Below are 24,630 nucleotides of genomic sequence, written 5' to 3'. Positions count from 1 at the left end.
GGGGGGGGGGGGGGGGGGGGGGGGGGGGGGGGGGGGGCGGGGCTCGGAGTTGAGGAACGCCCTGAACACAAAACTTAATTCGTGGCCGCGGGATTATTGGGGTTAAGTGTAAGAGCACCTTTGTTCTCTTCTACTGGACTGTGAGAGCAAGGACAATGCCTCACTCCTTGTTGCTTCCCAGATGCCTGAAACAGTTCTTGACAAACAGGCACTTCGTCAACAGTAATTGTTTATTGCACCATCAAACACTATTTTTTTAAAGATTTTATTTATTTACTTGACAGAGAGAGCAAGTACAAGCAGGGCAAAGGGAGCGGGAGAAGCGGACTCCCTGATGAGCCGGGACACCCCGCCCACCAATGCGGGACTTGATCCAACCACTCCGGGATCATGACCTGAGCCAAAGGCAGACGCTTAACTGACTGAGCCGCCCATGCTCCCTGCACCACTACACACTATTACAGTTATTCTCGATTATGCAGGTGCGTGTAGGTCAGGTGTGCAACTGACTAGATAAGGCAAATGAGGCTTAATACGGGGAGGGGCATCAGGCTCACTTTCAGGGGTTCCCAGTGTAGGAACAGTTTTGGCCTGGGGTTACCTTCCTCAGGTTACTAGCTAGGGCGCACCTGCAGGAAGTTTCAGCCTCTCTGGTTACTAAGGAAAGCGTTCTGGGCACATGGCGGGCTTCGTGGGCTGGGCGTCTGCCTCGGGCTCCAGTCATGGTCCCAGTGGAGACCCAAATTGGACTCCCTGCTCCCGGGGAGCCTACTTTTCCCCTCCTTCTGACCCTCCTCCCTCTGTGCTCTCTCTGTCAAATAAATAAAATCTTTAAAAAAAAGTAAAAATAAAGGAAAGGGTTCCAAGCTAGGTAATGAGAAAAGCAATGGGTAGAACCGTGAGAACATGGCCATTGCCCATTTAAATTAAAGAGTGTGTCTTTGGGGAGGTGGGGGGGGGGCAGGGAGGGGGATAGTTCACGTTTATGTCTTTGTATGAAGAAGTTCCAGACGGCTACACAGGAAACGAATAAGCGTGGTTCGCTGTTACTGATGGGGGAGGTGGGTGGTCGAGGACTATGCCGGGAACAGAAGTGCTTCTTGTGTTTTTTATGGATGCAGTTAGGAAACCCTCGCAAGGGACTGCCTAGTAGAAACTGCAACAGAACCAAGTTTTAGCTGCATTGTCCCAAACGGCCAGCAGGTGGCGAGAGCGTGCGACGCCGTCCCGCAGTGGGCTGAAAGGGGGAGACTGGGCTTCCTCGCCGTGATTTCTGTGCGTCTTCATTCCTCTAAACGAGGAATAGATTCGTTAACCTGGCCGACTCCTTAAAAAAACTTTTTGGGGGCAGGGCGGGGTGCAGTGGAGGCAGGTGGGGCAGGGACTGAGGCCGTGTTGAAGCACCCCCGGAATCTCCGGGGATTACCAGCATCCTGCCCACGCCGGCGGGCTCTCCCGGCTTCACTGGGCCCGAGGGGGACACCAGCTGTCCTTTCAGCGTTGAGTATTGTCACAAACGTCCCAACAGATACAGAGATAAACAAAACACCGGATTCTCGCACCGAAAGTAACTTAGAAGTGATCATTTGTAAAATCATCCAATACCTAGTGGTTAAAACAACAACAACTCCACAACACTCAATTGCCTCAAATACTTTTCTACAATGATTTTATCTGAATTAGGATTCCGTTGGTTGCTATCTGTTTTAATTCCTAATAACCAAATCTCCAAATAGTCGAGTTTGCTCTTTGGGAAAGGACTGAGAAAGGATAATCTGGGTAATGGCAATTCTCATTGTTCATGGATTGTCATGTTTGTAGACCCTTTCTGTGAAAAGTGCTGGGAGAAGTTTTCTCTAAAAAACAAAAGTAATTACTGATATATTCCATTCATATTCCGTTCACATTAAATTTAGCATCTTTAAGTTTAAAATTGAAACATTTTTGCTCTGAAAACCTTAGTTTTTTACACAATAAGCAAACAAACTTATTTTCTGTATCCATAGACATAATAGGAAACATATTTTAACACTTTCATTATTCTGAATTAGGAACCAGAAGGAAAGAGAGAAGAAAAGAAGGTTTGAACCTAAAAATCTGACCTCAGGTAAGGTCAAGGTCAGACTTCAGTGGAAACAGACTTTTCAATCCTTTCTTCATTTTTAACTGACATTCACTAATATTCACTAATAATAGAACCTAGAAGTCACGATGTTGCAAAATAGCTTAAGAGAAAAGGCCTCCTCTAATGAGGTATAATGGAACACTCTTCTTCCTGGCTAGTACATTTGTTTCTTGTTTTAAAAAGTCCTTCTTTCTAATATTTTCCTATTTTATCTTCCAAAGGCCTTAGTGGTTTTCTACTTACATTTCGGGTCTTCCACCAAAAACCATCCCATGACCAGTTGCCATGATCAAGTTTTTTGAGCAGTCCATCTTTTCCTCACTAACCTGAAATCTCACCTCTCTGTTTTCTGAAGTTTCAAAAAAAAATTAGATGTGATCCTTGGCTTCCTATCTAATTCAGTTGGTCAATGCGCCCATCTCTCTGCAGTGCTCCATAGTATTAGATAAGTCTTTTATCACTAAATCATATTCTTCCTCTCATTGAGAGTTTCTTGGATTTTTTAAAATCACTTCACTCTTCAAATAAATGTTAGAATTAGCTTCCAAATTCTAAAACTAACATTAGGATTTTGACTGGAAGTACCTTGAAGAATTATACCAACTTTAGAAAAACTGACATCTCTATGCTATTTAATATTTCTTGTCCATGAACATAATACATCTTATAATACCTTTAAATAAGAGTCTGATAGCATTGGATTTCTTAATCCTCCAATGCAGTTATTTGTGGTCATATAAACATATATATATATATATATATATATATATATATATATATATTTAATAACTTTTGAAAAAGTTTGTTGTTGGACAGAAACTCAGTTAATTTTTGTAAATTGAGAAATAATGACCAAAACCCAAAATTCACTCCTTTGCACATACTGCTTCTCCATTATGATGATTTGCTCATTTTGCTTGTCTCGGTCATATTTTAAGAGCATGCAAAATCTTTTTAGTTATAGAAAATAGCTCATAATCCAGAATCCACTACTCTTCTCGTTCTACTGTGAGTCCATCTACATATTGTGTAACTTGTAGGGTTATATGGCACCAAGATACCCTAAATAAAATACTAAGGGAGAAGGAAAGAAAAACCAGTGATTAGATTAAATAGTCAAATATGTGAAATATCACAGAAGGAAATATGGGTAGACAGGACAGTTTTTCTCAACTCAGTTATCTAAAATCCATTTCACCAAGTAACTAATTGGTGACTAATAAGAATTATTGAAACTTTATTTGTGTATTTATCAATTTTGTAGTAACTTACATTAGTGTAGTTTAACTTGTATTTGAAGATTTCTGAGACTAAGTTGATTGGCTTTCAGTGTGTATTTTTTATGACAGCCTTTTAAAGAACACTCAGACTGTCTCTGTCCCATTGTCTGCCCATTCTCCTAAAAAGAAAGTGCAAGAGGGAAGAAGGAAAACGAAAACTTAAGATTGGGAAACAAAGGATTCTAAAGGCCTAAATCCAAAGACCTAAATCTTTACCAAACATCTCTTAAGCCCGCTAGTGAATCTAACTAAAGTTGCTTTAACTTTACCTAAAAAACGACCCACTTTCGGTAAATCAATAGAATTTAATAGAGTCATCTCAGTGTCCACTGGCCGAGGCATTCCTCCTTTGAATACCAAAAACAAAAAACCAAAAATCTAATAAACTGGACGGAGCGCGCGCTGAGGTTCAAGGATGGAAAGGTGCAAGGATGGTGATCAAATCCTGTACCTGACGGACCCTCCGTTTCTGCCTCTCTGTTCTTTAACCAATGTGTTTTGGCAATGGCGGAAATTATGGCTACACTCTGTCAGTCTTCAGGACCTATACATCATCCAGCTGAAAAGGACTCCAATAACTTGCCAAACTCCTAGACACCACTTTCAATGAGTCTTCTAGTAACTGACGAGGCTGCCGTCATGAAGTCTGCACTACACGCTGAGACTACTGAGTCCCACGGCCCTCTCTGCATTGCCTCACCTTTTCTCTATAATGTAGTGAAATGGGGGAAAATAGTGTTGTGAGATAGGAGGCGTAAAGTATTCAGTAAGTTCATAGGTAAGCTTGTTAGCAATGGCCTGAGAGTGAAACACACCAAATCTAGAATGAGCATCTATCTCGGTGAAGTCCTGTATTTGCCTCATGAGGACAAAATGGATCCAGGAAGACTTGTCCTAGGATATGGGACACTTGGCAGAGTCTGTATCCAGGTCAGCTCTGCCGAACTAAGTCTATATTGAAGAGCTCCTATATAACCTCTACTCCGGGCCACCTCGCTTACCAACTGCTTGGGCAGTAGGAAGGGTGCTGAGAAAAGAAACAGTGACATGCACATGGCTGGTATTATCTGCCTGATTACTGAGAGCGTCCTTGGAAGTATGGACCTCGTGGTTGGCGTTGGCATGGGCCAACACTATTTTTAGACTCTAGGACCATTTTGAGTTCATTCATCTCATTCTTCCCCAAAACTTGTCAACAAACCCCCACTTTTGTCTTCTTCGCATCTTTGCCTCACTAGACAAACCAGTCACACGCCTGAATCACTTTAGATCAATGTCGTAGATCATTTCTCTTCCCAGCAAAAGTAAACAATGAGATGCAATACTCCCACTTCTTCCCAGTGGCAACAATCCTCCTCTCCTCCCTCTTGTCTTTCACAGATGCTCCTGAGTGTACGTTGTTATTACTCTTTCTAATACGTCTGCTATGATTGCTGTCAGCAGTGGGATTACATCCCATAAATTGAATACTTACCATATGTGAGACATTGTTCCACGCATGTTGAAAATGTTCATTCTTCAGAAGCACTACTCTACCCCCTTTTTAAATGAGGAAAAAAGCTAGAGAAATTAATGTGTAAGTGCAAATTTTAAGTTCCACGGCCTAGTTTCAAACCTAGATAGTCTTTCTCAATTAGCAATGTATAAGAAACTCCTCCTGTTATTAAAAATAAAAAGCACAACTATGTTTCAGAAGTAGAAATAATTGCAGTGTGAGCTGTTTGCTCTAACAGTTATTTTCTTCCTTCAGCAGTTGCTCAGGCTGGGCCTGGTATATATCGCTTCTGTATGACAATCGAATACTGATGTATACATCATAGTTTTGTAGATCTGATGGTGTGCAGGTAATAGTAGGAGCACAAACCACATGTTTACCTGGTTTCCCAATGTCAAGTGTATAGTATAGTTTCCATAGTAAATGAGAACAGATTCACTGACAAAGAGTAGAAAGAGTATTAGTAATGTGCAAGAAAAGTTCTTCAGAAACCCTTTTTTTATTATTAAAATTTAAAAATTCTGCTCTACTTTGATGTGCAGAATCCAAATATGCCTTCATGCAATGCAAACTCTAAAGAGAGTTGCATATCCAACATTTGGGGGCAATATCAAGAAAAGTGACACTTTGAAATTAAATCTTAAGATAAGTCATTCAAATCAATGACTAGTTTGTAAATGTAGTTATTACTAATTGGAAATTTACCATATATTATCAAAACTTGAAAGTAAAATTAACCAAAGTTCTATTACAATGGAATTAACTTTAACATACCAAAGGGATAATGGAAGAACAGATCAGCTGCATGGTGTCTAGATATAGGGCCACTGACCTTTCCATAGACTTTGTCAGTGGGGCTCTTTTAACTCCCCTGGGGACTGGGTGCCTTGATTTCAACAACTGTTGGCGATTAGTTTAAAAAGAAACAAGTGCACAGTAGAACAATGAATATAATCATTTGCTATAGCTGGAAAAAGGGTTATATACAAGCAGCTAGTTGTAACACAATGTTCTAGGCATTCTGGTTTGTGGTTTCCTGGGAAGACCTGTCAAATAGTCCTAAGTACTTTGAGCAACAAATATCTTTTTATTTTGTGATATATTTCACAGTGTATTTTTTTCAATGACGTACCGTGTTAGTTTAGCTTTGAACCAATTCTTCTGAAGCTGATTAACAACGGGTTAAAGTGATAACACTTTTTCAAGGAAAGTATAAAAACCTTGCCTTATTTTCAAGGGGACTCCATCACGGTACAAATTACCTCAAAGATGAAAATTTGATTTATTTACCTGATTTGTTTATGGCCTAGGCAGTTTGATTTTCTGAGTAATAGGAGAATTAGCTGGGATCTTTTCAAGTTAGTAGTTTTTAAAAACTTAGTAATTCCAAATTTTCATCTGGGAATGGACTATTGCCCATGGCTCATCTTCTGTCTCAATCTCTGTTCTTTTTCTTTTCTTTAAGATTTTTTATTTATTTATTTGACAGAGAAGAGAGACAGTGAGAGAGGCAACACAAGCAGGGGGAGTGGGAGAGGGAGAAACAGGCTTCCTGCTGAGCAGGTAGCCTGATGTGGGGCTCGATTCCAGGACCCTGGGATCATGATCTGAGCTGAAGGCAGACATATAAGGACTGAACCACCCAGGCGCCCCCAAGTCCTTTTCTTTTTTATTCTGATTTCTATATCCTATAAGACAAACAACAAAAAAAGTATTTAGCTTGGAAATTATCATCTGACTATCTGAATTAATGGAGAGGAGCCAGGGGCTCATGTGACATGTGACAGAAGTGACAAGAATTATTTATGTTCTGTTTATTTACAGATACTCAGTTACTATTAGTGTGGGATGGAGATGAAGGAAAGAACTTTCTTTCTTTGTTTTTTCTGTTATGACTGGACATTGACTATGTGGAAACATACAACAAACCAGTTAGTAGCAATTCAAACCGATATATATGAGGAACTATATGGAGGCAGTTCCCAAATGCTGGACAAACTGTTGGAAGAAGCTCGAAAACAGAAGGCAATTTCAGAGAGCAGGCAGATTGAAGTGGGCATTGAAATATGAGTAGGATTTGAGTCAACAAGCTACTGTGTTAAATTTAAATCCGTTTAGATAAACTAGATAATATATTTAAATTAAACGCTTTTAAAATTACCTAACCCCCAAACCAGCACCTTGATGAAGCTTCCAAATGCTTTATAGATCGTGGCTTTGAAGCAAAGAAACACTAAATATTGAAAAGTTACAATCCAGAGACGTACAATTGGGTGACTGGTTCTTATTTACAACAGCCTGACATGGGGTTTGTTATTCCTCACCGGTTCCAGGCAATGTCAAACATAGGATTTAAAACAGCAACAAAAGGAACTTTAAAATAAATACTGATTTTTGTTTCAAGAGAGTCTAGGATAAATGCCATCAAGCTTCTTTGCCTTCACTGGACACCCTCCCAACCCCACACCCCCCATAGAGCCATTTCGTCCTGTAGTATTTTCCAGCCTATGGATATATGGCAAAGGGAAAGCGGCGCCCTAAACAGAAATAAACCAAGGATACTTCTGGGCCTGAAAATGACATCCGCCAAATTCCTTTCTGACGAAAATTCCGAGGAAAATTATAAACGTCATTCCCACAAGGATAGAACGCTCAAGTCGAGGACAATAGAAAGCAGCCCAGACCGCGCGAGAATGTTCCCTCCGGGGGCTGCTGCGTGCGGGCCGATGGTGCTCTCGGCCGGGAGTGGCCGCCGGTCCCCGCGCGGCTGGACCGGCGGGCGCGACCCAGTTGCCGGCAGCCAATTGGGGCGCCGAGAGGACGGGCGGCAAATTCAAAGTGCCGGCGCCACCCCCACGCCCAACGCTTTACTCCCGACAAACTGGGGAGTATTTGAAGAATTTGCTTCGAGTTTAGCTTGGTCTACCATCGTCATTTGATCCCGATGGTGATCACAACCAGTTTAAGAGGCCTTTTGAAAACCCAAGGGAAAGTGACAAACTCAGCGCTGTTACTTTGCACAAAGGAGTTACAGACCTTTGGCAGGGTCTGGTAATATTTTTGTTGTTTAGTTACCGGGACAAGAAAACTGACATTGTTCAGTGATTGCCGTTCCTCGCAGACCAATTACCGCAAAATTCCAGGAGGCAGCGCAGAGTGGAAACAAGAGGCAGCTCTCTTTTTGAGAACATGGGTGGCTCTTAAAAGAGCCTTTAGTTTTCAATTCGCAGCTAAGTCGCTGTTTACTTGGCGCTGGTGTACTTGGTGACGGCCTTGGTGCCCTCGGACACGGCGTGCTTGGCCAGCTCCCCGGGCAGCAGCAGGCGCACGGCCGTCTGGATCTCCCTGGACGTGATGGTCGAGCGCTTGTTGTAGTGCGCCAGGCGGGACGCCTCGCCAGCGATGCGCTCGAAGATGTCGTTGACGAACGAGTTCATGATGCCCATGGCCTTGGACGAGATGCCCGTGTCGGGGTGCACCTGCTTCAGCACCTTGTACACGTACACCGAGTAGCTCTCCTTGCGGCTGCGTTTGCGCTTCTTGCCGTCCTTCTTCTGCGCCTTGGTCACCGCCTTCTTGGAGCCCTTCTTCGGGGCCGGCGCCGACTTGGCAGGTTCAGGCATGATTCGGAAAAGTTCAGTCCTCTGCAAAACAAAAAATGACAGAAAACGTATCGCTCCCATTTATATAGAAGCCTTTATGCAAATGAAGTGTAAATTACAGTCCTGTGTCTGATTGGTGGCCATTCAAGGCAACGTCAGAAGTTAGTGCTGCCCAATCAGAATGCAAGAATCCCAAAGTTGCCATTTCCATTGGTTAAAATGGAACTGCAATCTCAACCAATGAAAAATTTTCTTTTTCAAGCCCAATAAGGGTTATAAAAAGTGCTGCCCTTGCGCTTCCATTTTGACAACTTACTGCAGTGTTAAAACTTAGGACAAGGATGTCTGGACGCGGGAAGCAGGGCGGCAAGGCGCGCGCCAAGGCCAAGACGCGCTCCTCGCGGGCAGGTCTGCAGTTCCCAGTGGGCCGCGTGCACCGCCTGCTCCGCAAGGGCAACTACTCGGAGCGGGTCGGGGCCGGCGCGCCCGTGTACCTGGCGGCCGTGCTCGAGTACCTGACGGCCGAGATCCTGGAGCTGGCGGGCAACGCGGCGCGCGACAACAAGAAGACGCGCATCATCCCGCGCCACCTGCAGCTGGCCATCCGCAACGACGAGGAGCTCAACAAGCTGCTGGGCCGCGTCACCATCGCGCAGGGCGGCGTGCTGCCCAATATCCAGGCCGTGCTGCTGCCCAAGAAGACCGAGAGCCACCACAAGGCCAAGGGCAAGTAGAATGGTAGAATGCGCAGTTCAAATCTCCTGTCTAAACCCAAAGGCTCTTTTCAGGGCCACCTATATTTTCTGGAAAAGAACTCTAACATTTTACTCTGTTAAATGGGAAGAGCAGGTGAAGCCTAGAAAAGCGGGGTGTTTTTTAACAACTATCCCAGATTGAAAACCCACCTCCCTATGTCTAGTCCAAAACTGCCATGTACGATAGATTGCCGCATTTGAGATTTGCAGTAATTGTAAACACCTATTACGTACCTCGTGTCATTGTTTAGGTAGGTAGTGTGCGTCCACAGGCAGCTATTAGCTTTTGTAAGTTGACATTTTTGGTGCACATCAGCTTTCCTGGCTGAGTTTAGCAGCTGGCTACGGGCGGCGTGAAGAAGCCGCACCGCTACCGGCCCGGCACGGTGGCCCTGCGCGAGATCCGGCGCTACCAGAAGTCCACCGAGCTGCTGATCCGCAAGCTGCCGTTCCAGCGGCTGGTGCGCGAGATCGCGCAGGACTTCAAGACCGACCTGCGCTTCCAGAGCTCGGCCGTCATGGCGCTGCAGGAGGCGTGCGAGGCCTACCTGGTGGGGCTCTTCGAGGACACCAACCTCTGCGCCATCCACGCCAAGCGCGTCACCATCATGCCCAAGGACACCCGGGTCCCCTACAGGTTAATGGAGGGCCTCATTACAGGATAGCCCCCCCCCACCCATCCAAAGGCTGTCAGGAGCCACACCCGTGTTTGCTAACTGTAGACCTGCTCTGAGGCACTGCCTCCCCCATCACCCTCGATGTTGCCAAATGAATAAAATATTGGGATTACATTGGTATGTAGGACACCATTCTGGAGCCCGAGAAAACTTTCACATCTGGGAGGAACTAAAATCTTCAGGGCTGTTGCCTCAGGGTAATTTCTGTCGAACCTTAACATTTAAGGGAAGTTTCTCGTAACTAGTGCAATTGAAATGTGCAATGTTGCTAATCCCGCAGGCTGCTCTGCCTTCCAGACTCACAGGAACGAGTGGAGTCAGAAAAATACTATAGAGGAGTCTGATATGGTTTGACCAAGGGCTGCTTAGGAATGAAGTATAGTGTGTGGCGGGTTTCTGACAAACCCTGGCCTCTCCGAGGGGGCAGGGTTAGGGATGGAGGAAGGTCTGTTGACGAACACCACACTTTTGTTGCTGTTAGGGAGTAAGGAAATAAGGAAAACCCCTGCCAACTGGTTTTATTGCCCAGGGTAAAGAATCTTGCCTCCTACTCTCTGTTCACTGTACTCCTTTAACTGATGTCATCTCAAAAAGGGGACGGGGGGAGCGGGAAGCATTCTTGGGTTTTTTTTTTCTTGAATGTCTTGCATAACCTTGGCTGTCCAGTGACATTTATGGAAATCCTTCTCAGAATAATATTTGAGGTGCATAAAACACAAACATTACAAAAAACGTAACCCTTTAGTTACTGATGTATTTTTAATAAAAATAAATTCGATAGGACTGACATGTGCCTAACTAGCGAACATGTTCTATGATACATGCTTGATGAGCCTAACAACTGCCATCACTAATCAGACGAGTAAATAACTAACGGTTCAAAGTAATTTGGCAATTGTTATGAGAAATGGGATTATCTGCGATTTCCACTGGGTGACAAGTACTGAGGTTTGTGGCCTAAATTCACTGTAAAGAGCAGTCAGGTAAATTATGCTTCCCCATCCCAACTTAATGTGGTTTCTCCTCACTACCATGCACTCCCCACCATGCACTGCCGATTTGTGGCGTATACGGACTTCAGCTTAAAAACCCTTGTTGTAAAATTTGATTGACCTGCCTGTGACTTTTCAGCCTGCCTAATTATAATTTATCCCTGAAAGCACCGCTTCCTATCTGGGATTTCTTTAACAAAGTCTATTAATATGTCATATTAATATTCATACCATTGTTCCTATTTCTTGTACTTAAAACCTAACTTTTTTTTAAGGTAAATAGGACTTTTTGGAACGAAAATAAACACTGATGACAGCACCTAACAATAACAGGCACTCAGATGCACCCGCTCCCATAAGATATTTGACTTTTTGATGGGCTTTTTAGAAGCTGTGTGACCCAAATGATTTTACTCATTATTCAGTTGTTCTGTCCTTAAATATGTCTTCCCATTTTAGGGAAAGAAAAATGACTTTTCCTCTACTCTTCTGAGTGTTCGGCTGAGATCCCTGTAATCAAAGACAGTTTTCCCAAAAGAAAAACACGGACTTTTATTAACATTGCTAAAGAACAAAAATTCAACTGAGTAAATTTAAAAGTCAAATTGGCTTTATTCAATGATTCACAGGGCAGGTAGCATCCCACCAGGCAATAGAAAGGCGTTCTGGGGAGCTGTAGAAAAGAAAAGGCTTTTAAAGGTGAAAGGTTGCAGAAAAAAAGAAACTATTAGCAGCTAAGAATGCATTGTTTCAGGCAAGGTCATCTTTCTAAAGGGGCGGGCCTATTGGGTGGATTGTATCACTAGCAGACTAGGTTAATTGCACTTGGCTAAAGGTTACATTCCTGGGGGTGGCAGTGGGACTCCAGGGGAGTGAGATTGTGACGAGATTAGGTATTAAATCTTGGTTTGCTGATGTGGGGTTTACTCAAGTGACTCCATGTGGGGCTTGCTGTCTCCTTTCTAACATGTGTACCTCGTGTACATATGGGAGCCACACTGCAGACAACCAGGAACCCCCAAGGTGCCTTAAAAATACCGTTTAAATACTGCCTTCCACTTGTCAGGGAGCAAGAATTCCTGTCCCCTTCAAGGGTCCTTCCGGCTGGACTAAGAATCCAGCTGACTTGAGAAAGATTAACAGGAGAAAAGTCTAATTTAATAGCATTTGTACAGGGAATCCACACAGACCTGGAAATTCCAAAGACAGGCAAAAGAAGGCATATATCTCATTCTGAACTAAGATGGCGTCTGGGATTTTGGAGGGAAGGGATGACCTTCATGAGGCAGTAAGAAGGGCAGGTGTTCCGTAATTAGATGTTTGCCCTGCCATAGAGATGTTATGCCCAAGTTTTCGCATCTGAGAGACCACCAAGGAACCAACACTGATGTAATCACACGAGGGTTTATTTGACAAGATTAAGCTTGGCCCCAAGTATACCCGACACAGCGGAGTAGGGGCTTGGACCCTGAACCAGATTACAGTCAGAGTTTTTAAAGACAGAGTAGGGGTGGATTTGGCAGTAGGTGATTGGGCCACGATCGCAACCCTATGTTCTTGTGATTTTTTACAGTGTTAAGTTGTCCTATTTCTGACATGATTTATCGCAACCCTATGTTCTTGTGATTTTTTACAGTGTTAAGTTGTCCTATTTCTGACATGATTTATTACAACGTCAAGCTATCCTACTCCTGACATGACTTATTACCTTGTTAAGCTATCCTATTCCTTTTTTTTTTTAATTTTATTTATTTATTTGACAGAGAGAAATCACAAGTAGGTAGAGAGGCAGGCAGAGAGAGAGGAGGAAGCAGGCTCCCTGCTGAGCAGAAAGCCGGATATGGGGCTTGAACCCAGGACCTGGGATCATGACCTGAGCTGAAGGCAGTGGCTTAACCCACTGAGCCACCCAGGCGCCCCAGCTATCCTATTCCTAATTAGTTTTTGGTATGGTGTTTTGTTTTCAAAACTTGGTCAGTCTTCCTGGAGCCGGGGATCATTTACCCCTCACGAAGGCCTAAGATGGCTGCCGGGGCCAAGATGGCTGTACTTGATGTCAAGGCTAGACTTGAGGTGGGTACAGCCTTGGTTTTTTTGGCCTCCACAAGAGATGGGTCCCTCGGAAAACGTTTACCTCTGTTAATAACCCTCTTCTGGGAACAACCCCAATTTAGATTTTTCTATGTACCTATGGGAGGGACAAAAGTTTCTCTCGAGCCCACAGGGTCTTTATTGTCTTCAGCTCGGCCCATCTTTGGGGCTTCCTGCCCTCGGCCCTTATAAGCCTACCACAAAAGGTGAGGGGAAGTTAGTTATGGGAAGCTTACCAGGAAAACAAGAATCAAGTTTGTTAGGCAGATTTAATTTGGGGCCCTCTCCACTGATAAAGGTCTAAAGCTGCCTACTGGCGTTGCTGGGTGAACTGGGAGACCTGGGCCCTGAGGTCTAGACCCAACCTATATCAAAGATGTCGCTGAAGGCTCTTGGTCTCCTCACGAGAAAGAATTCAAGGGCAGACGCAACACAGTGTATGAGAGGTACAAGCAGGAAAGTTGATTGAAACCAAAGAACACTCAGGATGTGAGAGAGCATGGTGAGCTCAAGAGGGAGAACCATGCGTCCTGGAGTTAGGGTTTCTTTCACTGACAGTTGTTAACCAGCGGGCAAAATAGTCATTACTTGGGGCCGGAAGCAGGGTCTCTTCACCGGGTCAGGGGTTTTCAGTCGTGGCGCCGCCATCTTGGGCCTGTCTGGTGGGATCCGGCTTCTCGCCGACGCTGCCCCGACCTGCCTCTGATCTTCCGCACAGCCGGCCGTGGCCTCCTTCTTGATGGCCTCGGGCCATCCCGGTAGAGCGTAAACTAACTGCCTACCCAGACACTGGGATTAACCTATGTCCCTCCTGGTAGAGAGGGAAGGAGGGACAGCTTTGTAAATCTACTTCCTGCTTTTAGGCGATTAAGCGGAAAGACAAAAAGCGTTTCTTCTCTCTGCTTCATCTCAAACGCCTTCAGCTCAAAATCAACCTTACGCCAGAGTGGAATATTTTGGGGTGGCCTATTAAGCTATCTTTTAATACCTAATGCTAATATTTGTATTTATTAGTACAGTATTAGGTCTGTATTAATAAAAAATCTGAAATCTGCATTATATTTCTAAATGATACACAGAATATTTCTAAACAAAAGTTTTAAACAAAGGAAAGCTGTCTCTTTACCATACTTTTAAGGATTTTTTTCCCCTAATGTTCTGGATTAATGTAATTGAGCACTTTTTCCTTTATTTGTAGATATTCGTATATCCCTTACAGACAATTTGAATGATCTACTCATTTCAAGTTCCATAGGCTTGATGAGAATTTTTTATAATAGTGCAGAGAAACAATAAGAAAACCATGTGGGCATTGTAAGGAGATTAGGGGGAGAGGGGACAGAGGCAAGAGGAGGGAAGGATGGTTACCAGTCCTTCCTTTAGCCTGATGACCTGCCCTTGCCTTGGCTGGATTCTGCTCCTTCCCCCTTACAGTCCCTAATCAATTTATTTGCAGGCTGCAGCCCGAATCAAAGGGGACTAGGAGGCCTGGTTTCTCTCCTGTGGAATAAAGCAAACTGGAAGACACTGACCACAGCGACCGTTTCTTAGAAATAATACACAAAATAAACACTGAAAAGCTGTACCATTGTAAGGGAACTCATGTGCGAGTTCATTCCCCTGGGAATCACAGATAGAAACTGCACCAGGTGGCTCAGTCAGTTAAGTGCCCGACTCTCGATTTCGGCTCAAGTCATCATCCCCTGTTGTGGGATCGCACCCAGCCCTGGGATTTGCACTCAGCATGGCGTCTGCTTGTCCCTCTCCCTCAGCAACTCCCTGGCTCTCTTCTCTTTCAAATACATAAAATCTTAAAAAAAGAAACTGCACCAGGTGAGTTGTCCCACAAAGGAAACTTTATCTGCAGCAAATAAGGAGACCACAGGGAATAACTTCCAAAACCATGACTCCCCAGGCAATGGTGAATGGGTTCCTTTTATGTAGGGTTAGGGTGAATATGTAGGAAGATGAGCCTTGTCCTTGTATGTATAGGCAGGCATAGCCTCACATGCGCCTTAAAAAACATGCCTAGACTCACATTGTGTGTTATGGAAATGAGCCTTGTGCTCGGTGGGCAGATTTTAGTATGATAATGAAGTACAGGTCACTGTAAGTCACTCTGTGGGTCACTCAGTGGTCCACCCGCAGAGGTCGGAGTCCTGATTAGTTCAAACTGGTCTGGGTGATCTGGTTGGTTTTTAATGCTTGAAGGGTAGGTTCACTTTCCATCACGGGATACTGCTCCTGGGGTCAGCTGCCGGAGCTAAGAGATCAGCTGGAAAGAAGAGCGTCAGGAAAATGTGGGACAAACATCAATGAGTACAAGCAGGTGGGCAGCAAAGGTCAGGTCTTGGGGCCTAGCAGATGACATTGTCACTTTCCTCCTGGAGTCCATCACTTTCCTGCTGATATTCCATCTGGTAAAGGATGAGAAAACCAAATTCTCCATTGAAAATTTGGTTAAGGGGGCACCTGGGTGGCTCAGTAGGTTAAAGCCTCTGCCTTCGGCTCAGGTCATGATCCCAGGGTCCTGGAGCCCCACATCCGGCTCTCTGCTCAGCAGGGAACCTGCTCCCCCCACCCCTGCCTGCCTCTCTGCCTACTTGTGATCTCTGTCTGTCAAATAAATAAATAAAATCTTTAAAAAAAAGAAAAGAAAAGAAAATTTGGTTAAGGGGTACCTGGGTGGCTCAGTCGGTTAAGCGGCTGCCTTGGCTCAGGTCACGATCTCAGGGTTCTGGGATGGAGCCCCATTTCGGTCTCCTTCCTCAGTGGAGAGCCTGCTTCTTCCGCTCCCACTGCCCCTGCTTGTGTTCCCTCTCTTGCTGTGTCTTTCTGTGTCAAATAAATAAAATGAAATCTTTTAAAAAAGAAAAAGAAAAAGCTTTGTATTTTTACAAAATAATATACTGTAGGTTTATAAATAAATAAATGCCTTTGGCTATCAATTTCAGAAACTATAAAAAGAGCCTGACCAACTTTTCAGATATCCATCCATTGCTACCTTCTATCACGACTAGTGTTATGCAAGTATCCATTAAATCAGATGAAGAGGGAGGCTACTGGTTGGTGGGAATTTTACTGATTTTTAAAGTAGAGAGAGTAAGGTCTGTAAAAGGTATTCCAATGAACTAATGTTGGGGAAATATAAGGAAAAAAAAGAAAATTTTTTTTAAGATTTTACTTATTTATTTGACAAAGAGAGACATAGTGAGAGAGCTCAAGCAGGGGGAGTGGGGGAGGGAGAAAGCAGGCTTCCCTCGGAGCAGGGAGCCTGATGCAGGTCTCTGTCCAAGGACCCTGGGATCATTACATGAGCTGAAGGCAGATGCCTAAAGACTGAGCCACCCAGGTGCCCCAAGAAAATAATTTTATTGTTCAGTAAGCATAAAGCCATAATATTAGGCTCATCACTGGCAATCTTCTAAAGAGATGGCAAAGACAAAGAAATCTCACTTTTTTTAGAGCTAATCGGATACAACCCTTTACATCAGGTAGGATTTGCAATGTAGTCTCAGATACCAGCTGAAGTTAAATTGCCTTTTCAAGAAACTGACAAATAGAGTACTGTTTTCCTTGATGATTACATTTCAAAATAAAGGAGTCAAAGATCCTTGAGGAAAGTTCCTGAGTTAAGAGGCTGGCCAAAGACTTATTTACCCATCAGAAGGATTTACATACATTTGGAAAGGATAGAGAAAGAAATTCTGAAAGAGAAAAAGGGAATAGAGGGACCTTCAGAGAAAAGTCCGTCTCTTATCTTCCATTTGTATTTGCCCTTAAACTAAACTATGCTATCCCTCCCCTCTATTAAAATATACTGATTTTGCCTCCCACTATCTGAATCAGTATTGTTTCTTCAAGTGTTTGGCAAGTTTTCTTTTATTGCAACATAAATGCAGAAAAAAAATCTCAATATTTTAATGACATTTAGAAATTCTTTTTATTTATTTTATGAAATTTAAACGGAATACTTTGGAAATACTGTAATGCAACATCTCTAAAAGTAAGTCATTGAAATAAAGGATAGCAAGAAAATAATTGGATAACAAGGGGATTCCATGCTAATTCTGAAAATAGTGATTAAAATTTCTCAGAATTTAAGCAATATTGTATATGTATTTATACTATATATATTTAACTAAGTATATCATTGTATTTATATTTGTTTATTATATATATTTAACTAAGTATATAATATTAAGTATATTCTTTTAATAAAGAATTTCTTAGGGTCTTCTGGATGGCTCAGTCAGTTAAGCGTCTGCCTTCAGCTCAGGTCATAATCCTGGGGTCCTGGGATTGAGCCCCATATGTGGCTCCCTGCTCAGTGGGGAGTCTGCTTCTTCCTCTGTCTGCTGCTCCCCTTGCTTGTGCTCCCTCTCTCTCTCTGACAAACAAATAAATAAAATCTTAAAAAAAGAATAAAAATTTTTTTTCTTAGAAAGACCAAAGTATACTTTCTTTTCCCTGAATTTGAATTTTCTACTTGTTTGTTTGTTTATGACAAGTTAATTGCTCTTGTAGTTAATTAAAGTTTTAGAAAGTTTTTTAAAATTATATTTATCTAGGAAAAAAAAAAAAAAGACCACTACTGAGATACACTGAAAGACCTAGTATGATGGAGAGATTCAGTATTTTTCAGGTTAGGAGGGCACAATATTCTAAAGCTAATAAATTTACCATAATAAATGTACAGCCAAATACTAAGATATTTTTCAATGTTTCAAATAATTATAATACTTCAGCAGTACACACAGACTGATCAACAGAACAGTGAGAATTCAAGAAATAATTTTAAGTGAACTTTTCCATATATAAACAATTAATTTCCTCAAACCAGTTGAGAAAATACATGTTATACTGATTAACCAGCCTGTTAACTTTTTAAAAATTAATGCTCTATACAAGAAACCAAGTCTGGATTATTATAGTTTAAAAATTTTTCTTAAATGGTTCTACTCATTATGAGTAAAATATAATAACTGTTGTTGAAAATGAAAATTGGTAGCCCTTTGGCAGTGGAAGAGAATTTAACCATATCCCTGGAAGATCTTTAAATTCTCTATTCTATTAGCACATCGTGTTCCACTTCTAGGAAGTTAGTGTTTGGCACATATCCCCCTCCCCACCCCCACCATAACAAGGAGAAAAACCTTTACAAAATGGTATAAGCTAATGCAAATACTGTTAGTAAAAGAAAATGCATGCATATATGTGCAGATAAAAACAGCATATTTTATTCTCTCTTTTTCAAACGTATCCTCTACAGTGTTAAAGTTGTGTTGTTTCACGAGGATGGGACAAGAGAAAAGAAGAAACAAAGAGCCTTTGGTCTTGAGGCTACACTCGGTGAACAAAAGCGAGCACCCTGGCAGCAGGCTGTTCCTTTCCAGATCCCCTCCTCCAACCCAGAGGGACTTCCCGCCACAGTCTTCCGGTTTTCACTCCGGTCCGCCGAGGTTACCGATAAAAAGGAGCTGCGCGGCCTGGAAGCAGTTTTGTGTTTTCACGCTTGCCGAGATGTCTGGTCGTGGCAAGGGCGGGAAGGGCCTGGGCAAGGGGGGCGCCAAGCGCCACCGCAAGGTGCTGCGCGACAACATCCAGGGCATCACCAAGCCCGCCATCCGGCGGCTGGCCCGGCGCGGAGGCGTCAAGCGCATCTCCGGCCTCATCTACGAGGAGACCCGCGGGGTGCTCAAGGTGTTCCTGGAGAACGTGATACGCGACGCCGTCACCTACACGGAGCACGCCAAGCGCAAGACAGTCACGGCCATGGACGTGGTCTACGCGCTCAAGCGCCAGGGTCGCACCCTCTACGGCTTCGGGGGCTAAAGACCAAAGTAACCTTGGATTCTTGTTACTCACCAAAAAGGCCCTTTTTAGGGCCCCCAAGTTTTCCCTGGAAGAGCTTTAGTGCTTGTCTACAAACGGGTCATTTCGGTAGAGCCGTTGTGTAAGCTTTTAGTGCCGTTTTGGGGTAGTTCTTAATACCAGCAAAGTGACCAGAGGCCCAGGTACTCTGACTTTGGTGACCTGAATTCCTGCTGACCAGCCTTTTTTCGCTACGACATGGGAATCGCAGGGAATCTGGTAGATTCTGGATCATTAGTCTAATCCAAAGTCTCAAGACTGGAGATTTAGATCTAAAGGGCCGCACCCAACACTAATTTTCTGTTCTTTTGAATTTAGACCTTAATGTCAGGGTGAAGGGTATAAGCAAAGGAATAAGATCCACACATCAGACACCTTAAGAAATGTGTTTGGTTAAGCGGAGCTGCAGGGAGCTCTAGCAAGGGTCTTGAAAATGTATTGCTCCTCTACACTGTAGAACCTAGATAAAACATTTTAAAGTAGGCATCTCTATGCTGGAAATTTTTAAATTGCTGTATTTCCCATTACAAATCACACTGCTATGGGCGTTGTACACAGCTGTACCCTTTCTGTGTGCAGATCTAGGAGGGGCGTTGCTTTAAGGGGGTCTGCATTTTGGACATGAAATGAGCAACTTGTGTTCCGGGGTTATTTTTGTTTTATATCCCCTTACTCCACAAGTACTGAGCTCCTGTTACTCCCCATCTTCAACATTTCACTAGTGCAGACTAATTTTCTGCCAGTCCACATTTGCTAAACTAAATCTCATGTATTTAAGTTGCGTTTCTCTGATTATAATGAAGTTGTTTAGTTTCTTACAAGCTTTTTGGCTATTTTGGAGACATGTTTAATAATGTTGGGTTTATAGTTTCAGTAGTTTTTGCAAATGATGCCTGTTCATATAGGGGTTATTTCCATCTCCCTTAATTTGCCAAAGAACTGCAGGCATAAGTAGACCAAAAAATTGAGGCTGCTTATCTCATTTGGGTTGGAGAGTAAGGCTTTTCTGAAATTACTGATAACAGACTAGTCTTCCTATTTTCTTAACAAGCAATGATTGATTAACCAAAAGCCTAAAATTTGCAAGGCACTGTAACAGACAAAAGTAGAGTGAAAAAGAAACCATGCCTCTAATAAGTTATTTCAAATTTGTGCTAAATGCTTTCCATGGATTCTTATATAATAATCTTCTGAGATAGATTTTATTTTAAATTGGCAAAATATATGTGCTGACAGCCAAGTCAACCAAGTCACAAATGTTATATTCTATAACCCAAACCTGTAATATTTTTAACCACTCTCTGGGTAGCTAGAGAAGCCATCACAGAGAGTGGGTTGCAGTCCTGGTCCTTTCTATGATGCAGAACTGAGGAGAGCTTCCAGACAGGTACAAGATGTGCCTCTATTCCAATCTGATCCAATTATTCCAATCTTTTCTACAGTAGGTCTGACGGACTGAGAAAGTCACTTATTCTCTCACTCTGTTCACACAGATTTCATACTGGCTCTGGAGAGCACAGAATTTAGCAGCTGAAATCACAAAGTTCAGATCAATGTTCTTGTACAAATAGGCAAACAGTTGTACAGACTTTTATTTGCTCAAATTACCAGAGGCACAGGATTCCACTTGTTATTTATGTACCCTTGTTTTTCCCCATTATACCACCTACCACTTATTAGCTCTCTAGCCATATGTATAACAAACTAGTAAACTAGCCGCGTATCTTTTTTGTGAGCTCCAGTATTCCATTTCTTTATTCGGGAGAAAAGCTGTCTACTTGCAGACCTTCCCCCCCCCCCCCCCCCCCCCGATGGTCTGCCAAGGTCCCGATCCCTTGCGGGCTGGAGAGGCCAACTTTTTAAAGCTTGAGGAGAGAAACGCTGTCGACTTAATGCCCCTTCCGCCATTGCAATCGCCTCGGACATGAGATGGCTGCTGAGCGACAAGGCGGATTTTGGTCAATCACTGGGGGCTAAATTTACTAATACATAAACGCGAATTGGAACTGCAACGGAGAAAGGCCACAAGACCCAAGCTGTTAGGATTTAAACAAGAAGCCACTCTCGCACACAACCAAAGGATACACTTTCACGCCAGAGATAGGAATTCTTTGCGCTCACACACAGCACACACTCCCGTTAACGTCTCTTAAGGGTCCGGCTTACATACGGCGACAGACGCCGCGCGGTACATCCGGTTCCTTCCGGCCAAAGGCAGTTACGAGCACAGCGCGCGTTACTCAGAGCAATGGGATCCGCACAGCCGCCTCGGGGTAACTGCCTGAAACTGAAGCCTCGATCCCGGCCGAGTATTTGCAGCTCTCTTACCGACAACTTAGTGGCTCTGAAAAGAGCCTTTGGGTTAAGTTTAAATGTGCTTACTTGACGAGGTTACTTGGCGCTGGTGTACTTGGTGACGGCCTTAGTGCCCTCGGACACGGCGTGCTTGGCCAGCTCCCCGGGCAGCAGCAGGCGCACGGCCGTCTGGATCTCCCTGGACGTGATGGTCGAGCGCTTGTTGTAGTGCGCCAGGCGGGACGCCTCGCCCGCGATGCGCTCGAAGATGTCGTTGACGAACGAGTTCATGATGCCCATGGCCTTGGACGAGATGCCCGTGTCGGGGTGCACCTGCTTCAGCACCTTGTACACGTACACCGAGTAGCTCTCCTTGCGGCTGCGTTTGCGCTTCTTGCCGTCCTTCTTCTGCGCCTTGGTCACCGCCTTCTTGGAGCCCTTCTTCGGGGCCGGCGCCGACTTGGCGGGTTCAGGCATGATTCGGAAAAAATGCCAAAAACGCTGAAGAAAAAGAGAAAAAGCGAAAAAAAGAATGTGAGCCGAGTGCGACTAGTCCCTTTTATACAGAAACCTTATGCAAATAAGGTGTAAATTACAGTCCTGTGTCTGATTGGTGGCCATTCAAGGTAACGTCAGAAGTTGGTGCTGCCCAATCAGAATGCAAGGATCCCAGAGCTGCACTTCCATTGGTTAAGAAGAAGCTGCAATCTTAACCAATGAGAAGCCTTCTTTTTCGCGCTCAACGGGGGTTATAAAGAGTGCTCGGGCGGTTCTTCAGTCTCTGCAGTTCTTTCCAGTGTGGTTGAACTTGATATGTCTGGACGCGGGAAGCAGGGCGGCAAGGCGCGCGCCAAGGCTAAGACGCGCTCTTCTCGCGCGGGCTTGCAGTTCCCGGTGGGCCGCGTGCACCGCCTGCTCCGCAAGGGCAACTATTCGGAGCGGGTCGGGGCCGGCGCGCCCGTGTACCTGGCGGCCGTGCTCGAGTACCTGACGGCCGAGATCCTGGAGCTGGCGGGCAACGCGGCGCGCGACAACAAGAAGACGCGCATCATCCCGCGCCACCTGCAGCTGGCCATCCGCAACGACGAGGAGCTCAACAAGCTGCTGGGCCGCGTCACCATCGCGCAGGGCGGCGTGCTGCCCAACATCCAGGCCGTGCTGCTGCCTAAGAAGACCGAGAGCCACCACAAGACCAAATAAAGAGGAGCGAGGTTAGGGACATTGAAAACCAAAGGCTCTTTTCAGAGCCACCTACCATTTCAAAGAAAAAGCTGATACACTTGATCTGCACTTTGGTTTTGTGGGGGTGAGTAATACCGTCAAGTGTTTTAGGAGGAGCAACTCGACTGCTAATCCTAGACGTAGTCAGACCTACAGGTAAGGCTAACTTGAAGATCGTTCGGGGAGGAGGCTAAGAGGCTCAGGAAACTTTGCTATATAGTTACAAAAGGAGCCAAACGGGCAAGTCCCTGAGCCCATTTTAATGAGGGTCTTATCAATTACTGGTTTTAAGCGGCCAAAAGTAAAGCGAGAATGCATTGACTATTGTCCCAGGATAACCTAAGCAATCTGCGTATAGTAGAGTTCTCAGGACAGCTTGACTTAAGTGGTCTAACTACAATTTTCACCAGATGTTGCAATTGTTAGTGGCCATTTCCATTTTCTTTAAGATTTCACTCTGAAGGGAGTTAGTCTGATATTGATTAAAGATACACTGAATGTACTGAAGCCCACGTTAGTAAATCCTTGGTCCTATTTCTTTTGAACACATGTACTTGCTTAATTCACTCAGCTCAGGACACAACAGTGGGTGCAATCTAGAATATCTGCCTCTGGGAGCGACTTCCAGGCAGGGGAGACAAATAAACATAAATAGGTAAGGTGATAAGTATCCTATGAAGAAAAGAGAGAAGCTACAGACCATAAGGGGGACTCCTACTTTAGATAAAGGGTAACTGATCAGAGACCTACATAAATCAAAAGAGAGGAGCCAGGTAGGTATTAGGGGAGGAGAATTCCAAGTAGAGGGAACTGAAAATGCAAAGGCCTTAAGACAGAAAGCATGTGGAAACAGCCTGCAGGCTCTGAAGGCTATGATGGAAAAGCAGGAGGTGGCAGCACAATATAGGACTTTGTAGGGTATGTAAATTAATGTGTATGAGTGATCAGAAACAATAGCACTCCTGAGCTCTGAGGTAATAAATTTGATAATACAAATCAGCTAGATGTGAAAATCTATGGACTCCAACCCATTTTAAAAACAAACCAAAAAAAAAGATACTAAAAGTAAAACTAACTTTATCATAAAGCTCACAAACAGGAGCTCACACTTTATACTTCAATACACACAGATTTATTTGCTACTGAATGGAAGGGAGAAAATTTCCTCTGTCCGAGCTCCTTCTAGCAGGACTAAGAATTAAATTGACATGAAACAGATTAACAGGAGAAAAAAATTTTATAATGTGCATGGAGAGGTCCAGTAATGAAATTGACACCTGAAAGAATGATCAAAGCAGGCAGTTTTTATACATTTTAGACAAAGAGAAAAAAAAAATCGTGAGGATTTGACAGGATAAAGAAAACAGATGTTTGGGAGCCTGAATTAGTTAGGAATTCTAATTAAAAGTTGGGTTTAAGTAGTAGATTAGTAAAGAAGTAACAAAGTTTGTTTCTACAGCTTTCTTGGCTCTCAATTTCCTATCTCTGGTGATAAGGATATCTTTTACATCTCAGCCCTGGGAGCGTGACTTGAATAGAGGAGATTCATTTCCTGCTTTCAGTGTGATGTCCTTGCGCCTGCTGTTTCCCAAGTAGCTCCCATTCAAGATAATCACTGTGCCATTGTGATACACTTTAGGACAGCCTGCCCTGGGCCCCTACACTACTCCTAGTCTTTGTGTGCAGAAGCCCTATTGAATAAAACAAGAGTAAAACGCAGGAGACCCAGGAAAAAGATTATGGTAGTATAGCCACACAGGTCATGTCCTCTGGGAGCAGATGCCCAGATGGAGCTTGGGGCACAAAATGTGATTAGGGGCCAACAGCTGTGAACGGAGGAAGAGGAACAAGGATAGGACAGAAGAGGATGGCAGACTGTGCTACAAGGCAGACAAATGTGGGAGCTCTGACGCCTGGGTTGCCTACCAGTGATGCCCCATGCCAGGCAAAAACTCCCCTGGGCCAGTCTTTATAGCCTCACTTTGCTCTGTCAGTTCCTGTGGGCTGCCATGGACAAGGGTGTGACCTGGAGTGGGGCAAAGCCATAGGGAGCTCAGCAGCTGCCCAGCTCCAGACCACAGTCACTCTGCAGCTGGGCTGCAAGTCTTTCCTGGCGGGGAGGGGGGGGGGTGGACACGGACTCTGGACATTTTTATGTCTCTGACATACATTAACATGAATATAAGTATCAAAGTTATGTCAATGATGGTATTTGAAAAACTT

At 44.0% G+C, this 24,630-nt stretch overlaps 6 protein-coding genes across 10 annotated transcripts in view; 4 read left to right on the top strand and 2 right to left on the bottom strand.

Moving 5' to 3' along the window:
* The window catches only part of LOC111138603 (histone H3.3-like), an 18,873-nt gene extending 4,065 nt beyond the window's left edge, over window positions 1-14,808 (top strand). The window contains exons 2-4 of the mRNA XM_022490618.1: window positions 3,494-3,564; window positions 9,598-9,883; window positions 14,474-14,808. Of these exons, the coding sequence (XP_022346326.1) occupies window positions 3,494-3,564; window positions 9,598-9,883; window positions 14,474-14,500 (384 nt within the window). The 3' untranslated portion in view covers window positions 14,501-14,808. The remainder of the gene's footprint in view (window positions 1-3,493; window positions 3,565-9,597; window positions 9,884-14,473) is intronic.
* On the bottom strand, window positions 8,143-8,523 carry LOC111138549 (histone H2B type 1-K). Its single transcript, XM_022490566.1, has one exon. The coding sequence runs from the start codon at window positions 8,521-8,523 to the stop codon at window positions 8,143-8,145; it is 381 nt and encodes a 126-aa protein (XP_022346274.1).
* Window positions 8,844-9,672, top strand: LOC111138538 (histone H2A type 1-B/E). 2 transcript variants are annotated; one of them, XM_022490554.1, is made up of 2 exons: window positions 8,844-8,924; window positions 9,030-9,672. In XM_022490554.1, the coding sequence occupies exons 1-2, from the start codon at window positions 8,844-8,846 to the stop codon at window positions 9,234-9,236; spliced, it is 288 nt and encodes a 95-aa protein (XP_022346262.1). In that variant the 3' UTR covers window positions 9,237-9,672. The 2 variants fall into 2 exon arrangements, with proteins under 2 accessions (XP_022346262.1, XP_022346261.1); XM_022490553.1 differs by having other exon boundaries at window positions 8,844-9,672.
* LOC111138528 (histone H4) lies at window positions 14,076-19,341 on the top strand. 2 transcript variants are annotated; one of them, XM_022490543.1, is made up of 2 exons: window positions 14,076-14,097; window positions 18,539-19,341. In XM_022490543.1, exon 2 carries the CDS (start codon window positions 18,541-18,543, stop codon window positions 18,850-18,852), a length of 312 nt encoding a protein of 103 aa, XP_022346251.1. In that variant the 5' UTR covers window positions 14,076-14,097; window positions 18,539-18,540; the 3' UTR covers window positions 18,853-19,341. The 2 variants fall into 2 exon arrangements, with proteins under 2 accessions (XP_022346251.1, XP_022346250.1); XM_022490542.1 differs by lacking the exon at window positions 14,076-14,097 and having other exon boundaries at window positions 18,262-19,341.
* On the bottom strand, window positions 14,804-21,663 carry LOC111138550 (histone H2B type 1-K). Of its 2 annotated transcripts, none has more exons than XM_022490569.1 (2): window positions 21,274-21,663; window positions 14,804-15,292 (listed from the first exon to the last, which is right to left on the bottom strand). In XM_022490569.1, the coding sequence occupies exon 1, from the start codon at window positions 21,661-21,663 to the stop codon at window positions 21,283-21,285; it is 381 nt and encodes a 126-aa protein (XP_022346277.1). In that variant the 3' UTR covers window positions 14,804-15,292; window positions 21,274-21,282. The 2 variants fall into 2 exon arrangements, with proteins under 2 accessions (XP_022346277.1, XP_022346276.1); XM_022490568.1 differs by lacking the exon at window positions 14,804-15,292 and adding an exon at window positions 15,829-15,852.
* Window positions 21,664-21,996: 333 nt separating this feature from the next.
* Window positions 21,997-22,404, top strand: LOC111138559 (histone H2A type 1-H-like). Of its 2 annotated transcripts, XM_022490580.1 has the most exons (2): window positions 22,000-22,080; window positions 22,186-22,404. In XM_022490580.1, exons 1-2 carry the CDS (start codon window positions 22,000-22,002, stop codon window positions 22,384-22,386), a joined length of 282 nt encoding a protein of 93 aa, XP_022346288.1. In that variant the 3' UTR covers window positions 22,387-22,404. The 2 variants fall into 2 exon arrangements, with proteins under 2 accessions (XP_022346289.1, XP_022346288.1); XM_022490581.1 differs by having other exon boundaries at window positions 21,997-22,404.
* The last annotated feature ends 2,226 nt before the right edge of the window (window positions 22,405-24,630 follow it).

The sequence above is a fragment of the Enhydra lutris genome, unplaced genomic scaffold (genome assembly GCF_002288905.1).
Source record: "Enhydra lutris kenyoni isolate GAN:26980312 unplaced genomic scaffold, ASM228890v2 scaffoldscaffold93, whole genome shotgun sequence".
In the NCBI taxonomy this organism is placed as follows: Eukaryota; Metazoa; Chordata; class Mammalia; order Carnivora; family Mustelidae; genus Enhydra; species Enhydra lutris.
The sequence above is the reverse complement of the archived record's forward strand: the minus strand, read 5'-3'. Positions and strand labels throughout refer to the sequence as shown.